Source organism: Gallinula chloropus (genome assembly GCF_964237585.1).
Source record: "Gallinula chloropus genome assembly, chromosome: 3".
NCBI classification, from domain to species: Eukaryota; Metazoa; Chordata; class Aves; order Gruiformes; family Rallidae; genus Gallinula; species Gallinula chloropus.
The window spans coordinates 41,054,751-41,076,596 of NC_140087.1; the positions used below are offsets into that span (position 1 = coordinate 41,054,751).

The following is a 21,846-nucleotide window of genomic DNA, read 5'->3' on the forward strand; positions in this document are numbered from 1 at the left end:
ATAGATATGTACCTGTGGTATAACTGATTTTGGTTTATTTTTAAGCTTCTGTAAGAAACACAAAATCATGATGGCAATTACGAGCATGACAGAAGCCCCAGACTCTTTCTAATGCTCCATATAATGGTAATTTGAACAGGAAAATTAGATCAACTTCCTCTTGAGGGAGAAGCCAGAAAAGGAAAACAGATGCTAGATATGTGGAATTGGAAGTGGAGGAAGTAACTCCATTCTTTGATTCCAGATTTTAATTTTAGGCTTGTTTTTTCTGATACAGAAATGCTAGACCAGTTAAGCTGCCTTCAACTGCTGAATGTATGTACGTGATCAAAACTATCTCCAGGGCTCTCAGTTCTGCAGCGCTTCATAGTCTCTGCTCTCTTTATCCTCCACACCAATCAGGGAGACAAGACCAGGGGGAAGCTGCCTCCCCCTTGTAAAGAACACTGCCCAGCCTCAGGTCTCAGAGGAAGTGTGAGCAGGACAAGGCACTGACCTGCGTTTCCCAAGTCACTGCCTGCCAGCTCAAGCCCTGCATCACCCACCCTGTCAAACCCGGCTCTCCTTACATGGATTTTTCTCCCCCTTTGTGTGCTCAGGGTGGGCGAGGTGAGATTGGACTGTTTATCTGTTCTTCCAGGAAAAAGTTAGCACAAAAGACATTAAAAAGAGATTACCTGTTAGATATTTTACTTTAGCTCGTGCTCTTTCATCTGCATCAAAATACCACACTGTTATTGCGTACCTAGGGAAAGGGATGGAAAAAGAACTCCTCAACTGTGAAGCAAAACACCCAACAGTGAAGCACTTGACATAAAACACAGCTTAAGCGAGGTTATTTCTGCAGTCTGAGGGAAGATCTTCCTAAAGCACAAAGGAGGAGGTTTGCTTTCCTCTTCGCAGGTATTGTGCAAGGGTGACCCTGGTGCTGTCAGCTTAGGCTTCTACTCCTGAGGACTTGCTATAATGGTGCTTGTCTCGCCCAGAACCTGCAGTACAGTCGCTGTCTGCATCACCTTGCCCTGTGACCTCAAGCTTTTACTTTACCAGGCCCATCACTGAGTCACGCTGCAAGAATGTCTTTTTTGGATGTTTGCCATAGGAGAAAAATTAACTACCCCTTCTCACACAGCTCCTCTGGTTTTCCCCTGCCCGCCGAGGATTTAAATATGAAATGCCAGCTATTGAGAAAAGACTTTAAGGAGCTTTAGTAAATGGCATTTCATCCCTGACTCTGCTGGGAGCACCAAGGGGGAGGGAAAGGCTGCAAGAGGACAGTTTCAAGTTACTTCTTGCAAAGGTACTTTCTCCCAGCCAGTGTTCAGTGCTCTGGCCAGCAAACAGGCTTTGAGACGCGGGCAGCGGAAGTCTGGATGAAGGACTCGATGATTTGCCTATTAACGCTATCTGGAAAGGCCACTCGAGGTGAGGGCAGTGAACGCAGGTACCTTTAGCATCATCCACTGCCCTACAGCGAGGGACAAAGGAGACATCGAGTTCCCACTGTGACTCAGACACGGGGCAGCTCCTCTAACAGTCCAAAGAATGAAAACAGTTGTATATCAATGGTCGTTTCTGCCCCAGAGCCCCCTCCGGAAGAAAAGAGGACATGGAAGTGAAGTACCTAACCAATCTTCCAGCAGCACAGTAAGGTGCTAAGGACAAGGGGAAGGGATCAGAGGGTGAAGCCATTACAGAGAAATAAGGAAGACACACACACACACACACACACACACACAAAAGCTAAGGTGGGGTCTGCTTATGGCTCCAGGTGCCTCTACCCAGTTCTGTAAAGTATACCCTCAGAAACCTGTGGTGTTTCCTCTCCTCCCTCCTACCCACCCACAGGGATGTTTTCTCCAAAATACGAGACCAAACATCGGTACAAACTCAGCAGCACAGCAGAAGCCTAATTAGTCAGTAAGGGAGAAAAACCCCAACCCTTCCTGTCATAGTGAACTGGAACTGCACATGGGAAGACCTGGGATCTGGTCACTATAATCCAGTGTCACTCATCTCCCATTCACTAATTTCTTGATAAAAGAGGCATCGTGCAGTACACACGCTGTCCACTGTTCCTACCTTGTAGCAAATGCTGGCTGTACTTCATGAGGGTTGCGGCGATCAGACCAGAAGAATAGCAGTCTATCAAACTTCGGTTCAATATCAGCAAATTGGGCTTTGCCTTCTGGAAATATCCGGAGGATGCCTCCACTCACCTAGAAAGTAAGTATTTAAAGCCAGTGCTTGAAATCGGTATCTCTCTGTATTTAAAACTACTAATACCACACCTGAAAATGTTTCAGGCGCTTGGAACTGACGTAGAAGTCTTTATTGCATGCTGCAGAAATAAATGGAACTACAGCTTCCCTGTTGGTACACTTCATTTAACAAAACTCTTTACATATTTTTTTCACTGAGTCATTTCAGAATTACTGCAAACATTAAACCTCCATTCACACTTAAGAAAAAAGCTGCGGGATTAGTTTTGTTGGGCTTTTTTTTAGCTGCACTAGCTACTTGCAAAAAATGGAGAAGGCTGACTGGTATCACACAGGTGGCTAAAAATGCACCAGCACAGATGAGAGAAACTACACACATCTGAGATACTCCCTTTCCCGTTAAAGAGAGTGCTTCGTTCAACAGCAACTCGAGTTTCTGTTGTGTTTTTGTAAATGAGGTAAGGAAAGACCAGAATACTGAAACTAAAACTTGAGTCTGTATTGCTCCATGTCCATTTAGATCTCTTCCAGGCTTTGAAAAACAGCTGGACCTACCTATGCATGCCTAGAAAACAGCACAAGTAGGTGCAGGTTAATTATTTTTAAGCTCCTTTAGCTAGTAATTTTTTCACAGTTCCTGTGAAAATGCAATTAGCTTGCCCTCTACTCTACAATCTAGTACATACACTTTTTTTTCCCTAGGAGCAAAACAGTAAACCAACCGAAAACACCACAAAGCTGCATTTTAAGATGTTCCATCCAGCCAGTGCTTTTACATGTTGTTATGGGAAGAGATGTGAAGATGCTATCATAGGAAAAAAAGGCTAGTCACGTATTTTCTAATTGAAGGATCAAATTTGACATTTCAAAGGGCAAGTCAGAAACAGAAAACTTCAAGCGCATCTGTTTGACTCAGCTTTCCAATCTACTGGTTTTATGCAAGTATGTTACCAGTCTCATTGTCTTATCCAGTTCTTACAAGAAATGAACAGTGTTCAAAAGAACAGATAAAAAAAAAAGATTAAAGGAAAACAAAAAAAAGGGAGAAAAGGAAAAAACAGCTCCACACCCACAACCTCTGTTTTATCTGGTGCACCTGATTCACAGAAATGGCTTTCACAGCACACTCAATTTCTAGTTGCAAAAATAGAAACTCAAGACCAAACATGAATATTAAGAGAAATAAAAGCAATTATCTTTCAGTCATTCTTTATTCACTCTGTGCATGTGGGGGTGATCACCATATAAATAGTGTGCCATAATTAGATATATGGGAAACTTGGACAGTTCAGGTATGTAGATACTTATATGTATAATTAAGAAACGCACATGAAGAAAGATGAAACTTTATTGTCACTGTCAAGGAGCCGCTGCTGGCATCATTCAAACCCTTGAAAATAAATGCCTCATCTCTATCTGCTCTCAGTAGCAGCAGAATCAGGGTGAATACCCACAGGTAACAATGTAGGAATACACCTAAGTCACAGAAATAAGGACATGAGTCCGTAGCAAAGGTCCATTAGCAAGTACATGCAAAAAATAAGATAAATTATTGCATACCTTGGCATCCCAGTCTTTATTAAGATAATATATACACGTAACACATCTTCCATCTCCATTTGGATTATCAACATGGCGCACGTATCCGGTTCCGTTGCCTGGATAACAAGCCACCATAGCCTAGAGTCAGAGAATCAAAACAGGGAGAATTAATTTTACCTGGGGGGTGCGTGTGTCTGCGTGTGTCAGCATTTTATCTAAGTTAATCACTAAGTAATTAATAAGTAACAGAAAAATGAAGTCAGAAATAATGGGAAAGGTCTTTTTTATCTGCATTGTCTTTCTACTTAAAAACTGGTTTTGAACCCGGACGCCTACAACAAAGGCACGAAACACACCGAGAGGAAGGCTGCTAATTAAAGATGGGAGGTCAGGCTGCTCCCATAGTGTGACCCATCTGTCAGACTTCCCTCCCTTGAATGAAATGCATGAGAGGAAAAATGCTTTGTGTGTAATTAAGTAGCATGTGCTTCTCCTTGTGATAAGAATACTTGTTTTCCAGACTCAAGTTCCCAGACAGCTATCTTCTTGTTGTCTCTTCTCCCCTCCTCCTCCTCCTTCCACCCCTGCCTCTCCGTGTTTCCAATGCAAAGAATTCCACTCCGAAAAGTAGCGTCAAAATTTATTTTTAGGAGACTTTTAAGACAAGATCATTAGCCCATCTTCCTCCGTCACTCCAAGTGCTTTCTTGGGCTTCTGTTTTGTCCTGTACATAGGAGGTCTTTGAACCTTTGTTGAAACAAGCTCACATGTACAACAAAAACATCCTTTTTAGTCAGAAGTGAGAAGCTGAAAACAGACACCAAACAGCAATCTGCAATAACCCTCTGACATCAAACGATTCCCAGTACCGTGGCGTGTTTAACCTCCTACGCTGAGCTCAGCTCAGCTGACTTGGAGGACAGACCACTCGAAGGTGGTTTGGGTTTTGAGCCCCCAGACATGTGGATGTGCATGTGAGAAACTGGTCATCTTGTTAGCCCATAGCCTCATTAGCTTGATTAGCTAGTAGTTTACCAGGTGGGTTTGCTACATGGTACATCCCCACATCTTAATGCATTTGCTGGAAATGCATGGTTTCCTGTTTCCAAAGAATGGTTCCAAGAATTTGCTGGTTCCAAAGAATGTTTATCAATAGGTGCTTTATATATATAAAAGATAGATTAAAAATATACATACATTAAATATATATATATGTGTGTATATAAATATATATTCTTCTTTGGAACCAGCAAATCATTCCAGGCTTTTGAAAGAGATCAGAGCAACTTTTTCCAGGCCCAGTCAGGCCACCACAGTGCTCAGTGCCTGCAGTGGCAACACATTTTCTGCAAAAAGTAGTCATATGAATTTAAAAGCAAAAAAGCAAGTTTCTGCCAACTATCCAATACACTACTGGCTTCAATGAATGTCTGCTGACTTACTAACGCAATCATTCCCGTCTGGGTTTAGCCTTTTAAAGTTAGAATTTGAAGTCAGACCTCCAGATTTCACTCTTTTTACCTCTCAGATAAAATGCAAAAAACCAATTTTCCAAACAGTGTTAACTGTGAAAATGTAACTCATCAAATTAAACGTATTTAAAAGTCAACTGTTTCGGTGCATTTTGTTTTAAGCTGACTATTTTAATGTTTTTACCCTTTTCAAAAACGCTAACAGATACAGCACTCCAGTTTGCCCTATCTGGAAGAAAGCTTTGGGAGGCTGAGGAATAAAGTGGTCACAGTTCAATCAGTAAGAGATTTGTACATTCCCCATAAGAAAAATGGATTTCACCAAAGCAGCAAATATTTTAAAAGCTTTATTGCCATATCCACTCTACTAAGGGAAGAAGCAATTTTTTGGTAGCTCCTTTAGGCAGGAATAAGAACTCAGTACTTGCTGAGTAGCACTGTGGTTATAAAAAGACAAATGAACAACCCTCCCCCCCCCCCCCCCAAAAAAAAACCAAAACCCAAACCTAAAAATTAGGCCAAACTCGATTCACACAAAGAAATGGAAGTGACTACACTGCATGAAGAAAAAAAAACCAACAAAAAACCAAAAAACAACTCAATGACAAAAATCAATATACTTGTAATTTTGAGATTAGGCACTCCAACTCCTCAACCCCTTTACTGTAATCATAAATACTGTAGTCATCATTACAGGTCTTACCTTATGTAAACATACTGCATGTATCAAGTAATGTGACCTAATATTTGGCAAAGCTATTACTTATCAGTTTTGCTGTAGAAAGATAAAACCCACAAAAATCAAAACAGTGAGTTAAAGATATCAAATAATGTAATAAGGGTTCTGTAATTTCCTTTCTTAAGGAGAAAAAAAAGGAACAAAAGCAAAGCTGGGTTGGAAGAGGAAGAGATTTGGTTTCCACTGAAAGCTAATCCTCTTGTAAATAGTGCTGAAAGCAAATCCAGACACAACCATCATTTCTAAAACCAGGAAAATTATAATTGAAGAGGTTTTGCTGAGAGGAATCATGTAAGTTGAACTGATGTTAGCTGTTGCTCAGTATCTGTGTGAAATAGCTACTAAAACTCATTGAGAATCAAGAAAACATTAAGACCGAGTAGCTAGAGCAATGCTAAATCTCACTAAAATCATCAGGAATTGAGACTCTGATAGCACAAGAGAGTTTTAAGTATCTACTCCTGAACTAAAAAATCCACCTTGCATTTACAGTTTAGGACAGAGCCCAAGTGTCTCTGGCCAACACAGGGTTTTTCTTTTTCCAAAGGCACACTTGGTTGCTGTCTGTTTGTCAAAAAGACAATTTTGCTATTACAGAAGCATAAATTCGTGCCCTATGGCTAGAGTTTCCCTTATAGGGTACAGAAATAGGTACTTGTTCTCTTTGCTGAAAGGAAATCAAGAGGAGCATCTTTAACATCAATATAGATGAAGGAAAAAAAAAAGGCCCAGCGGCACGTTTTGGAAGGTCTGGCGAAAGGCCAGTTGTCATCAACCTGACCTAAAGAGCAGCCACATTCAATGTCAGGAGCATTTCATACAATCATCTGAGCCTAAGATACTGCAGATTTATAAAAAAAAAATCCCTTGTTTTTGGAATTCAGAGCCAGAAACTTCTGCTATCTTTAACTGCAAGAGACAGAAACAGTTTTGCTGTGATACCTTATCTAATAGGTATTTGTTATAACAGTAAGAATGACTCAGCCTTTAGCGGCAAATTGAAAAGCAAACAAATTCTTTAATCAGCCAGTGTAGCATAATATACATTGCTTCTGCCAGTTAGCGTGACAATCCCTTCTCCTCAGCTGAACCACGATAAGGAAAGTCACAAAGCTTCACAGCATACAGGGCATGGAAAATACATTGCTGTGAGAAACAATACGGTGAGACTTCGTGTCAAACCAATGTTCTGCAAGACTGCTCACACGGAAAGGACCAAAAAAGAAGTGACCCAGGTAAAAAACGAAGTCACAGAGTTTTGCTGTTGCTTTACCATTTTACAGCAGACATAAGCTAACAAATATATGTAATTCAAAGAGAAAGTTTTGGGTTTGTGGCTTTTTTTTGTTGTTGTTTTAATAACACTGTTAATGGCAGTTAAAAAAAAAAAAAACAAAAGAGCCAGGCATTTGAGACCAGAATGTCCAAAATCCTTTAACATTTCACGCTACAAACACTGAAGTTTGCTCTCCAAAATAGAGAGCTACCAGTCTCATCAGTTCTCTCGTAAAAGTAATCACAGGATTACCTGCATTTTCTTAAGAAAAAGAAGGTCTCTCCTTTTGTGCTTCCTCAGCATGGCAATTCCTAACCCTTCAGCAATCTCAATTTCTGCAAAGCGTATACCAAAGTCACCCGCTGGATTTGGTCACACACTGGATTCCTCTGCAAACACTGACTTTTAAGATGAGCCTCCTTTAGCCCAAGAGCACTCCCTCTCTCTGTCAGCCTGAGCACTCCTGCCCAGCACACAGTGCTGTCCTAGGACACCCTCTGGAATTCGTGCGTAATGCAGAAGGCATGAAAGCGCCCTCCCCGCTCCCAATCCGCCCAACTTGTGACGATCAAACCCACTTGTTCGCATACAGATGTCCCGCTTGCAAACGTTTAACTCCGGAAAACTAACTTTAGGCTATCAGGGTTTTTGCTAAACCATTACTCTAATTAGCAATTAAACGCACCAAGTATCGGAGGGGATAATCCACAGTCCTTCTTGGCCTCCTTCCTTCCTATGTAAAGAGCTACCAGCTGAAACACTCAGCCCCAGGAGGCACAGCAGCACATCAGTGGGGCAAGAAAGCACAAGTTCAGCTGGGAGCAGCCTCGGCGCCCACCACAGTACGACAGCCTCAGCCACCTGTAAGTAGGGAAGCTTGCAGGCAAGCAGACTGAAGCTTTACCCTCCATTCCTCTCGCAGCTGGATACCTGCAAGTTTAGGTACAGGGTCTTCAGAAAAGGCAACAATAATAGCAAGCTCTTAGGAAACAGGGGAAAACACTAGCTACCCTTCAACATCAAATTCCTTAAGAGGAGAACCTCCCTCTCCTCCCCAACCACAAACATAAACGGAGAGAGGACGTCTGTGTTCTGTCATATTCATTTATGAATGTGAAAAAACTTTGTTTAGCTCAGATTAAAGCAAGCTGCATCAGTCAAGGAGATGTCACTTCTGCTGTTTGCTGAAGGAACTGCAAATCTCAGTGAGCAAAACAAGATGTCTAAACGCAAGACCAATGACTTCCTACCAAAATTTATCAGATGCTCTCACAAAGACTTCACTGGCATGGGTCATTTGACAGGTTACTCGAAAAGAAAAAAACAAAGCCTCAGCTGGAATAAAGATCCAAATAAAAGGAAAAAAAGACCCGTTACCTGACCTGTCCCTGTCTGTGACATATTTCTAGTTCAAGAATTTGTACATCCCTGACAAACAAGTCCTGAGGAAATACATCTCTCTTAGCACGTCACAGAGATTTTTTCCACAAGGTGTGCAAAACAATTGAACTAAAAAGGAAAAAAGGACTGCACTGGTTGTACCTTGCATGAGCATAGTCAAGATGACTTGATGTAAGCAAGCGAAAGTGGTGCAACTTACTTGGCTTGGATTCAAGTCTTCTGCACATTCTTTACAATCAGAAACAGAAACTTGCAACAAAGAAAATATAAACCTGGGAGAAACTCCTGTCAGCCTTACCCAAAGCAGAGGAAGCTGAAAGGGGTAAAACAAACTCTTTGGGAAACAGCTAACTCAAGTATTTCAATACTAACTTCTACCTGAGTAAAGCTTTATCCTAATATCCCCCAACATGTAATGAAGAAGGCTAGAGAATCGAGTGTTCACAGAAGTCAACACTAGAAGTAGAAAAGCTGGAGAGAAATACTAACACCTGCAAAGATTCCCTCATTAAAAACCATGCTTTTCAACCACTGTCAACTGGAGCATCTGCAAGAGGAAAGCAAACTACTGTGTATTGGCTTAAAAATTAAATAGCTCAGTACTTGACATCCCCAAGAGAGAATGGGAGTCCATAAACTTGAGTTAGAAGCGAACATTAGAAGAGATGGATGCATTACAGCAGCGTTGAATCATTTATCTCTAAGCCCTTGCTCCTGATACTCAATTACCACTACAGCCATCCAATTTGTCCATTAGCAACTTTCTGCTGCTATTTAGCTGCAGATTAAAACAAAGCTCCAACTACTTCAAATGCCAGCTATTTGGGTCATCTTCTGGCAAGCACAGAGCAAGCTGTCCCAGGGAAAACCAACTGAAGGCAGGGGCCACAAGTGTGTCACCCCGGGCTGGGGTGACCGCTCTCCTGTGGCTGCTGAAGGTAAGCAGTGCAAGTTCCAAAAGGAAAGTAGCCTTGGCAAAGCTTCCCCACTCTCCAGCTGGCAAAGGGAAGGCAAACTGAACTGAGAACAGAAAATGAAAAATGAACTCAGGCAGGAAGGGAGAGGAAAAACTGGGAGTTCTTACACTATAAATAGAACCAACACATAGCTATGCACATGGTTGCTCTCTTCTGTGAGCTTCTAGGCAGCCTAGAAGCTAACAGTAACCCAACCTACCTCACTCTTTCCCAGGCCTTTCAATGCAATAGCAAGTCGAAATCTCACCTTGGCTTCAACAGCATACAAAAATTAACCAACATAACATCAAAAGCTCATCACAAGAGGATAATATGTTTACTATCCTGCTTATTTCCAACTTGCTGATCAGATGTTGGTTTCTCAGCCTGAAGTTCAGAGATAGCTTTGCCGACCCAGCAGTTCAATGGCAGGCCTTTTAACTTCCCTTCAAGTTAAGTCACTGCTTTACTCCTGCCTTTGGTTTTAAGTGACATCGACCAGCCTACAGAATTCATGTCACAAATCCTGATAAACAGACACAAATTGGAACGCAGAAGCTTTCATGCTGGTTCAGGAGCTGTGTTCAGCTCAGCACTCTACGGCCAGAAGATGCACACAGAGTCTGAATTTAAGCAAAACACCTTGGATATAAACAAGGTACCGCTCAGCAAACTCAGGTATTTTTTTGCTGTAGTTACATAAAACTTGGTACTCCCCTGTTCTTGATCAATTCTAATTGTGTGCAATGGCAAGATCACAGAAAGCTGATTTCCAAATATCATTCCTTTCTTTCATGCACATGCATAAGCTCTAAGAAACATCTGTGTGCTTTTGAATTGCTGAAGAAACTTGCCTACAAATATGGATAAATTCATCAGTTTTGCCAGAAGAACCCAGAAGTGCAGTTCTACAAGTCTGATATTTGGGAAATGACTGTGAAACATGGGATGTGCTCACACTTCAGTGTACAGATCTGATAAATAAGAGACTTAGACAGGAAAGAAGAGCTCCCATGAAATTATCAAACAAGAGCAGTTAACCCGGGGAAGACAGTGGATGTTCTCACGGTGGGACAGAAGGTACTGAGGAAAGCAGGGAGAAACACGTCTCAAAAGGTGAGCAGATGAGTGACTGCAACCAGCAACTGGTGTTAAAGACAGACACAACAGGAAGACCTATTAAAATACACTTCCTAACTCCCAGCTGAAGCCCTGCAGCTCCACATGAGTCCCCTACTAAACCAAGATAACATTTAAACATTAACGAGGTTCTGTCTGCTTTCCTGTACCCGAGCTGGTAAAATTGCAAGTCTCAAATTTCTGAACCCAAAGAAGAGATAAGATGAGTCAGCTCACAAGCTTCAGGGGGAGAAAAAAAAAAAATAGTATCTTTCTTAACAGTTAACACACTGGCATTTTCCCAGCTGCTACCCAAGGTAGGTCAGAAATGCCTGTTCTCAAATTTGTGCCAGTTTAACCGAAAGTTGCTGTTTTAAAACTGAATCACTGAAACTGACGCAAATACCCTTTCAGTCCTTCAATCTTATGAAGGCCTAGCTTCAGTGAACTTAATCTGGCTCCTTATTAGGAAAATCAATTATGAAAACAAAAGTAGGTTCATAACTAAAAAGTATACAGAGTTGTGCACTGGCTTAAACAGGATATTAAAAAAGTAAAGTTTATCTAATGCATCTCTGAATATAAACAATGTCTTCAAGCCTAAACCACCTGCATTCCTTAAAAAATATTAAAAAATTAATATGACATCCAGCCATGTTAATAGTTCAAAGCACTAATAGCTTCGCTAAGGTTCAAGGCGACACATTCTGATAGTTTTGATATCAAAGTCTACTACAAACTTTAAATAGTCAACAACCTAGAACAAACAAACAAACGAAAAAAGTGCCCCAGATATACCTAATTGAGGTTTCCCAAGGAAGGTAGATGAAATGTAGGGTCACAAGGGGCAGAAAGTTCTCTCTTTAAAGCCTAGGAGCAAAGGGACAAACACACCACTCGACTTTGCAGCTGAGAGAAGTTCTAAGCAGACGTTGATTTGCACTGACCTAAAGCTGTCTACATTATGATTAAATAAGATGACCAACACACTTCAGATTCAAGCTGTTGAGTAATGTAAAATGTGTTTGTAAAGCTGGCTGGCGTCTGTGGATAACACCTCATTCCCTCCAAGAGAAGCAGACTGGTGACTCAGTGTTTTGGTGCTGTGCAAAAATTTGACAGAGAAATAAGTCAATCATCAAAAATGTTAAATTAAAACCAGACTCTTAACGTTGTAAATGCTTTGAAATTAATCCTACCATTCAGAAAACAAGTACTTTAAAACTCCCCTCCCCCCCAAATGGGGCAGAATGTTCTGCTCTTGCATAACAGAGAGGAAGAAAGCTTTCTAGTTTCAGGACTAACCATTCAGAAAGAGCACAGAGAAGCATCTAAAAATAATACAACACTAAAACAGATTGCAACAGTGCACCAAAACAGTAAAGAGGTTAAGCCTTATTCAGCTACACCACGTAAAATATATTCCGACAGTAGGTTGTGCACACCAGATCTTCTGTGCCAACCACATGACACCAGCAGACACGCTGATGACATATGAAGAACCTGCTTTAGGATTAGTACATATGATCAGTGACTTCGTTTAGTTGCATGAGATATACTGGATAAACTGCACTTAACATTACCTTAAGAATAAAGCATGGACATTAGTCCAATCTTCAAAGCTGGAGACTTTTTAATACTGCCTAATACCAGGAGAAGCTAGGGAGGAAGAAACCCTAAGGATTAAGGATGGACAACGGGTGGTTGTTTCTTGGTTTTATCTTTAGACAAAAGCTCACTGTAGTACATGTGAAAATGAATGACTGAGATTCGCCATTTGAAAAATGTCACTCAGCATCACTGCCATTCTTTCCCCAAAACTACACATACTGAGAAGCCTGGAACCTCTTCCCTATAGAAGATAAACTGTACATGACAGTTTCGCTAAATATGAGATTTTATATATTTAATTATATATAAACAAAGGACTTGTTTTAGTTATTTATTTTTTTAAATTGTCATTATGCTTCTGCTTTAAAGAACAAAATAGCCCTATAACTAAAATTTAGCTTGCAGGAAAGCTATCTTTATATAAATTTGAACGTTGTACAAGTGCGTGGTAAAACGACTGCATTTGTTTAGTGCCATAGTTAGCCAGAGACCTGAAGATACTTGCATACTCTAAGTTTCTTAAGCCTACTGTACCTACATGAGCGTTTACTGAAGTGTCCAAGCCAAGGTCTCTGCTACCACTTCTTAATTTTAACCACAGAAGAATTTACCACCATAAACAGTATGTCGAGGAAAAGCATTTTTAAAATAGTTTTTAATGATATTTGCAGGGGGACATACAAGATCCAGCATGTCCTCAGCATTCCATACTTGACACCCTATGCTATAGCATTCACTCCTACAATTCCTTGAAATTATTTAGAAGTTCAAAAAGTAACTATGCAGTGACATGATGGTGAACAAAGTGCTGCTTTCATTTCTATTAACTCTGCACAAAAGCCAGGTGGAGGTTTAAAGCCAAACAGCAACAAACCACCTGCAATTTACTTTCAAATCACCTACAATTTAATTTCAAGAATTGCTCACTCTGCCCGTACTGGTTTTTATGGGCTTTCACACATAAACCATCTCCACCCAAGCCCTCTGTTACAATCCCACCACCACACTGTCCTAGGGTCTCTGCCCTGGCTGGTATAAGCAACACTCAAGGTTGGCTTTTTGATTTGCTTTATCCAGATCACTCAGTGTACCCAGTTCTAACACAAGCAGGTGTTACACAAACACGCTGCTGTTCCAGCTGTGTTGGGCTCCCACCAGCGCCCAGGGAAAGCCTTGAGGAACAGAGCTGACCACAAACAGCAGAAGCAGGACTACTGACCTTAGCACGTGAGTCAGAAATGACTCCAAACCCCAGCCCTTCCATGCACATCCCAGCGGAACCAGCTGTGCTATTTCAGGTAAGGAGGTGTTCTGCCAGGACAGGGAGGCTGTGCTGGCTCTGTGCAACTGCTGGAGGACAGCTCAGGAAGGCAATGTGTTTGCTCTAGTACGTGGCCATGCAAGCACAAGAAAGATCTGAACACACCCAACCCCGGCTCCCCACAGTGAGAAACACCTGAGGAAACTTCCCATCCTCACGAAGCCCATACAAAATATGGGAATATTGCACCCAGTTCTGAGCCCCTCAATTCAAGGGCATAGAACTCCTTGAAAGAGTCCAGCGCAGGGCCACCAAGATGATTAAGGGAGTGAAACACCTTCCTTATGAGGAGAGGCTGAGGGAGCTGGGCCTCTTTAGCTTGGAGGGGACTGAGGGGTGACCTTATTAATGTTTATAAATATATAAAAGGTGAGAGTCATGAGGATGGAGCCAGGCTCTTCTCAGTGATGGCCAGCAATAGGACAAGGGGCAATGGGTGCAAGCTGGAGCATAGGAAGTTCCGTGTGAATATAAGGAGAAACTTTTTCACTGTGAGGGTGACAGAGCACTGGGACAGGCTGCCCAGAGGGGCTGTGGAGTTTCCTCCTCTGGAGACATTCAAAACCCACCTGGATGTATTCCTGAGCAATTTAGTCTAGGTGATCCTGCTCTGGTAGGGTGATCTTTTGAGGTCCCTTCCAACTCCTAACGTTCTGTCATCCTGTGAAAAGCCCCATCATCACCTGAAATGCCAATTTAGCTGACTCTACAGCAAATACACACACAGATACAGCAAGGTCACCATTAAGTTAGGACCTCCTGCAGGCAGCAGAGCCCCCTGGTGCTGCTCCAACAGGTTTTCCCCACTCTCCACGTCGATCCCAAGAGACCAGCATCATGGAAAAACAAATCACCTTTATGCCTTGGGAAAAATAAAACATGCTGCATTACCAACTATCAATTGATTAAAAGGAACCTATCTGGTTTGTTCCAAGACCCTTTATACTTGGCGTTAGGAAACTGCTGCAAAAACAACCCAAACCAGGCAAAAAGCTACCTACTCTCCTCCTTGCCACTATTTCAATGAAAAAATAGAATTTTATATATTCATCATATTATTCACCCTTCCTAAAAGGCAAATAGGCTTCTCTGCATATTGGCCCTTTTCTGTGAACAACTGAAACACATGTTGATGCTGTCTGTTAAGGCTCCTGTCAAATCCCATTGCTATGGCTCTCTAACTTGGTAAAGTATCATGGTTGTAAGCAGGATCCTAACCTCAAACTCCAAAAATCAGGTGGTGGAACCCAAACTCCACACAAAATGATGACATACAAAGGAATGCTGTAAACATATGAAACCTGACGTTGAGGGGAACAAGGAGAAAGCTTCTCTGAAACAACTTGTAACAGATCTTTTCCCTCTTTTAAGGCATTTGGATGCACACTGAACCAGGTCCTCCCTCCAGAAACAATTACACAGAAAGCTATAAATCCTAGTGCTGGATGAGTATAGCATGTAAGCAGTACTTACTTACTCCAAAACCTTCTTAAAAGCACCACATTTACTAAAAAAGGGAATCTCACTGTTCCACATCCCACCCAGAAATGATGGATCTCAAAACAAGATACAGACACCTCATTCTCTCACATTTCTGCAGAAAGGTTTGTCTGTCTGTCCCTAAAAATACAGTCAGTGGGAACTTCTCTGGCAAAGCAAAGGGTAGTTAGGGCTTTGCAATCTACCATGCTCACTGGGGGGAGCTGGCAGGGAGTAGCGATACCAGCCTAGATCAGGTGAGTCACATCAGACCATGGGGACTGTCCCACAGGACATGTTTTTATGCACCCTGCACACAAGATCTGCACAGCTTACGTTTCATTCTCCAAAGCTTGTTCTCAGCTTTGAGTTGCGACAAGGCAGGGCGTGGGGGGAGGATTTTCATCACCACTGAAAAACCGTTCCCTCAGCCTGCAAACAGCCGGATACAACTCAAGGATACGAACTCATTGTCATCTTAAGCACCAGGAGTGTAAGTATACTGATGGGCAGATGATGTGAAAGAAAAGGAAGATGGAGAAGCAGACACCAGAAGGGACAGCAACACTGACAACAGCCTGCATTACCAGAAAGGGAAAACAATGCCAAGCACCATGAGAACTAAGGAATGGAACAACAATCAATTCTGCAAAATACTACATTCCAGATTTCTGTGCAAGAAATCAGCTTCCCCTTCAAGTCAGCAGGCAATTGATGCAGATTCCATGGTTGGAAGAATTATCTTTTGCAGTCACAGAACATATTTTAAAAATTAAATTTTGACATCGGTACTGGGAATAAACAACAAATCGTGTAAATCATTATTGTATGCTAGCCGTAGAGAGCAGTTTCTGAATAGGAGACAGCATAGCCTTGGACAGCCAACTGATTTACTGACTTCTATTATATGTAGGAATTGGTCCTGTATCTTTACACTAATGATACATGTCCTAGCACCCATTCAGTTTGTTCTCAAAGTCTTCACCTGATCTGAAATGTGCGACCAAAGAAGAGGAAAACCAATTCTGAAGCCAGAGAAAGGGTGAAAGGAAGAAGAGGGAGGAAGAGAAGGAGCAAGTAAGAACCTATGGATGGCAGAGGCACTTGCCAAACATGCACTGCAATACCAAAGGGAGCAAGTTCCACAGTTTGTGACTGCCCTGCTACTAACCCCATGAAATCAAGCTCTGAGCACTAATAACTGAGAAACCCCATCAGGCCTCAGCTACAGCTGCTCTTCTGTGTCCTCTGGTCCCTTAAGCAACTGCACTACAAAACACCTCTTGGCACACAGAATTGCCATTGAAAGTACCAAAAAAGCCCCTGCTCCATGCACAGTGCTGTACTATTGTGCTCACACTTTTCTGCAGAAGGATACTCACATAATCCATCTCCCAGATAAAGTGTTCACACAGAGTGGTCTTGCAAAAAGCAAACCAGAAACCAAACCCAGTCAGTTCAAATCACAGGTGCTGTAATAACATATAACCACAGTGCTTCTAACAAAATTCTTCCATTACCTGCAAATGAAATTGGCTTGATGCTTTCAAGTAATTGCCCAGGTTTTGTTGGTCCCCAGCCTACACCACTGCTCAGAGCTCTTCCAGGTGCAGGGCTGTGCATTCGCCCTGGCAGATCTTCACTCTGCTGCTGCTGGTCCAGCCCGTCTTCTCTTTCTAAAGGCAGCTCTGCCCTCAAGCCTACTGACTGGTCCTCCAGCATGGTGCACATACAAGCCCTCAAATACCAGTAAAGAGACTGTATTTTATTCCCAGCATTAATGCAAGCAGTGTTATGCAGCTATCAGCAAGACTACTCCAAAGCCCAGAAATTTTCTTCCTCTGTAAAGGCAACCTCAATTGCAGGTTCCAAAGCCAAGATTACTCTTCCTTGAAAACGAAGGACAGCTGCTGAAAAAGAAGCTTAAGTTAGAAGCAAAGGGAGAAGCCTCAAAGGGACTCCATCTTTCCACCACAGCCAAATTCTGTTCTCTGACAAGCCTCTGAAAAATTCCATAATTCCCTCTGGAAAGCTGTAACTAAACTGGGGAGTGGGGGTGGCAGGGCGGACGGGGGGGATGATGGGGGTGGGAAGTGCTTTGAAATCCCCCCCCCATTCCAAGGCAATTTTTCTCTGGGGTTTTACTAGGGAGCTTTTACCAGCTGAACTGTAAAAGCTGAAGCCTCAATAAAGGTCAATTGTCACTAGCTTTGTCTTTTGATGGACACACCTTCGAAGAAGCAGGATGTGCTTTTGAAAGATTAAAAGGCAGAGTGAGAAGCAAAAGTCAGAAGCAACACCAATGCAGTTATATGAGAAGATAAAATGAAAATAAAGGTGGTTGTTAGTATCTTCATCAACATTATTTTCCATGTTTGTGTGGCTCCTTATAAAGTCATAGGACTAAATAGATAGTAAGATAAGCACACATTATTTTTAATAACTATACAGCCTGCAAGGTCATTTTGGCATAGCCTCTGGCTCATGAGAGAGACCACTCCCATTTTCTATTTTTGCTGAGGAAAATGACAAAGTCAGGACTCCAGTCAAGGAACTCCTGTGTTGTTCTTGAGTCCGTGCCAGGTGTTAGGAAGCCTTCAGGAGCCATATCATGTCATTTTCTCCAAGCTACAATGAAGATTTAATAAAAAATTTACTCAAGGCATTAATTTTAATGTAAAAATTTGACATTTTAAAGCATGAATCATTTTAAGCGTGGATCTTAATCCCAAGGTGTTCCAAAGCACTGGAACAGGCAAAGCAAATCGCAGTAACACAGTGAGTTGCAACAGGAATTTCACTGCAGGGAACTACCAGCAGGATCTGTACTCTTTGTACAGGGCCTGGGAAAAGGGTTGAGCAGCACAGTGGCAATGTTACATGCAACATGGATGTATCTTGTGTAACCCACACTAGCCCAGACTGCAGGAACAGGCACAGAAGGGTGCTTGGATAACAAAACAACAGGTGGAAATTCAGTAAAGAGTAAGTGCAAAGGCATACTCTCTTGTCTTGGAGGGCTCCCTATACACAGGGATGCCTTCTAAACTGGGTAGCCACTCTAGAAACAAATTGTAGTAAATACAGGAGTTCTCTTAAAATCATCTCCGCACAGCAACAGAGGCAACTAAAGTTTCATGAATCACTAGACAGGGAAAGGCGACACAGAATACATCCCTGTGTCAGCTCACAAACTCACCATGTACTTCTACATTACTACTGTAACTCTGGCTTCCCTCTGGAAAGAGGGATCAGCAGAACCAGAAAGGCAAAAGCTGCACAGAAGGGCAGCATGAACAACCAAAACTGTGGAACAGTTCCCATGTGAAGAAGCACTAAAAGGAGTACAGTTCTTCAGTTTAGGAGGGAGTGTCAGCTGAAAAAAATATATGTGGAAGAGAATGCCAGACTTCTAAAATAGTAAAAAGTAAAACTACTGAGAAATGAGTTTTCACAACACAAGAGTCTAAGAAGAGACACTGAAATCACCAGGCAGTAGGTTTTAAACAAAAGGAAGTTCCTTTTCCATCTAATCAAACTGCGGGACTTCTTGTTACAGGATGTTGCAGAGGCCAAAAGTACAAATGGCTTTTAAAATAAGATTACATAAATTAATGGCAAATATGTCCATCCATCTGTGCACATTACCAGCAGTGGTCCAGATGCAACCTCTGGCTCAGAGTTCCTGAATTGTCAGAAGATGGCTGGTATATACAGCCACCAGCTTATATATATTTCAAAGCTTCATTTACACACCAATAATTATTTATAACGAATATATATATATAATGGTATGAGCCTCGATGACAAATACTTCTGTGAAACTGAGACATCTGATAAGGAAGAACTCCCATCTAGCATATATGGGGAGGCAGATGCTAGAAACTGAAACTAATTAGCCAGAGTGCAGAAACAGTGTAAGTTTTGAGCAGGATGGGTCATCAGCATTTGAACTGTAACACCAGCTGGCTTACACTGTTTCACAGCCTTTTTTTAATAAGAAAAACAACCCACAGTTTGGATACTCCTCAAAAACACAGAGCTTCAACCTACAATTCAGGGATGATCTGGCATCTAGTTGATACAGAAGGTCACTTTAGATGAGCACAACTCCATCTGGAATCAATTTGCAACTAGATACAGGGCATGGATGGTCAAACTGGCATCTCCTGAGAGCCACGTGGCTCTTATCTTTCGACTGCAGTCCTTGCAGAGGATAGTCCCATCAACAGGGTGTCTGAAACTGCTGCAGGCCTGGCAGAGAGCACCAACAGAGGTGAGCCTAGTCTTCTGCACCCGTGCCAGGGGCAGCCTGCCCCTCTTGGCATCTGCTCCTTCTCCCTGCTTTCAACAACAAAGGAGCCCACTGCTACAACAGACTGGGGTCTCCAGGAGAGCACAGGCAGGAGCAGCCAGTGGACATGGGGAAGACAGATGAAAGAAAAATGGCTAAAAGTTAAAAACAGGGAAGAAGGATTGTAACTTGAGAGCTACAGGCTTTTGATATACACAACAGCTTGACAAGAGCCTGATGACTCCTACCTGTCCCAAGGCTCCTTTCCTCACACTTCTCTGAAACTGTTTTTAATGTTAAGCATGTTGCATTTTTAAAATTAAAATAGAACTAAAGCATACTGAAAATAATTCTTGTCCAGATGTTTGTTACAAATTTGCTATATAAAACAAAAATATGTGAAACAGTAAAGCACTTCATTGTTGTTGATGGCTTTGAAACAGCGTATCTGACTTCTCTGTCTGGCTATCAAAGGAAGGATAGCTAGCTATCCCTGGTGCACTATGCTCCCATGCTACAGAAGAGGTCCCAAAATCATACGTAACTAAAATAATTTTGGAGGGAAAGTACGAGACCCCCTGTAGAAAAATAATTTAATTTCTTAAACTTTGACTTAAATCAGTCTTGTGAAGTGTATATATGCTTTAAATCAACCAGCTATCCTAAGACCAGACTGGGTAGTGAGTACATGCACAGATCAACTGCAAAACAGGCAACATGGGAGAAAACAGTGAGGATGCAGCAGCAGCACAGACTGCAGTACAAGCGACTACCTGGATGGCTGAAAGGGACCAAGCTAGGATGTTTCAAACTGTTCCATCACTTACATATCCAAGCCTGATGTGCCCCCTTTAAGAAGCAAAAGGCCACTAGTAGGAAGACAGACTTCTGGTCACCTCACTCAGAGATACACTAAGAAGGACTTACTGACTGTGCCATTGCTGGGAAAAAAACATTTTATACAGACTGAAAAAAACCTGCTTGCTTTGCATCTCCTTCACTCCACATTGCAGTAATTTTCCATAGGAGGGCTGATGTTGGCAGGCACCTCTGGGGACCATCTGGTCCTGCCCCCTGCTCAGTGCCGGGTCCCCACAGCAGGTCGGGTGATCAGCAGTCAGGTTTCACGTATCTCCAGAGATGGAGACTGCACAATCTCTCTGGCAATCTGCTTCTCCATTTGATCACCCTCACAGTGGAAAAAGGTTTCTTACGTTTAGATGGAATTTCTTGCATTTCAGTGTGCCTACTGCCTCATCACAGACAAGAGTCTGGCTCCCTCCTCTTCACTCCCCCATCAGGTATCATCTGTATGCACTTGCATGGTCCCCTTGCCCTTTCTCTCCAGCACACTGTCCCAGCCTCTCCCCATACGACGTGAAAAAGCAGATCCACTGTTGTGAAGAGTGCTACCGACTGGCTGAGGCTGTCCCACGGGGGCTAAAGGAGACACAAATACGGTTAAGCCACACAGAGCTGTGATTAGCCAACATCTATTTCACTGGGCACCATACGCCAGCTGAAACTGAGTCAGTTTAAGATGCCCTTATCGATCGGCCACAGTTTCCTTTCTCACAGCAGCAAGGCTGCTTGCCAGCTGCCTGAACAACAATGCTGCAACCACTGGAACTGGAAAGGCCCGATGCCTTCAGCTGAGCACAGCCCACACGCTGTTTGAACACAGCAGAAGCTGCTGAGGGAGCCTGGTGTTAGCTGCCCGAACAGATGGACAAACAGGACAGAGAGCAGCAAAAAGACAGATATGTTATTAACCAGCCACAAACTGCTTTGGAAACCTTTTGTACATTGCATCCTTGGACTTTTTTTTACAGTGCGGAGAACTTAAATACATGAGGATTTCTGCCTCAAAATGAGTATGGATCCAGTTCTTTTATCTACAGCTATTTCAATTCCACATAATCACAACGGTCAGGGTAGTCTATTATTCTGACTTTTTGGTTTAATTTGACAAGTAACTTCAGGACCGTTCTAACTAAGCAGCCTTCTGAACTATGTGAGCAGGAAGGTAACATACCCTGGCACACCAGGTCAGCAAGCCACAGCAAGAGTTTGCACAGCAGAGAAACCTACAGCCTCTGCCAGTACCCCAAGAATTTCGAGCTAACAAGAGAACAAAGCTGTCTGAATTGACATTACAAGCTCCTTCTGATTTAAAATACCCTATTTAAAAAACCCACCAAAACCCAAACAAGAAGCCAAGAAAATACACATAAACCTCCCCAAGTCTTCAGCCAGTTTATTGCATTTTAAAATTTCTTACAGTCATCTGACCACCAACACAATCATTCCTCCACCCTGTTAGGACAAAAAAAGGGAGAACAGCTTCCTGAACTCCCTCACTGTGTTCACCTTTGTATCATTTTCAACATCAGGCTTGTCTTTGCGGAAACACT

The 21,846-nt window shown here is 42.3% G+C and overlaps 1 protein-coding gene across 1 annotated transcript in view; it reads right to left on the bottom strand.

Moving 5' to 3' along the window:
* Window positions 1–21,846, bottom strand: part of EGLN1 (egl-9 family hypoxia inducible factor 1) — a gene marked incomplete at its 5' end in the record, with an annotated part of 34,368 nt that overhangs the window by 2,201 nt on the left and 10,321 nt on the right. Inside the window, 3 exons of the mRNA XM_084262181.1 lie at window positions 678–745; window positions 2,083–2,219; window positions 3,783–3,902. Of these exons, the coding sequence (XP_084118307.1) occupies window positions 678–745; window positions 2,083–2,219; window positions 3,783–3,902 (325 nt within the window). The remainder of the gene's footprint in view (window positions 1–677; window positions 746–2,082; window positions 2,220–3,782; window positions 3,903–21,846) is intronic.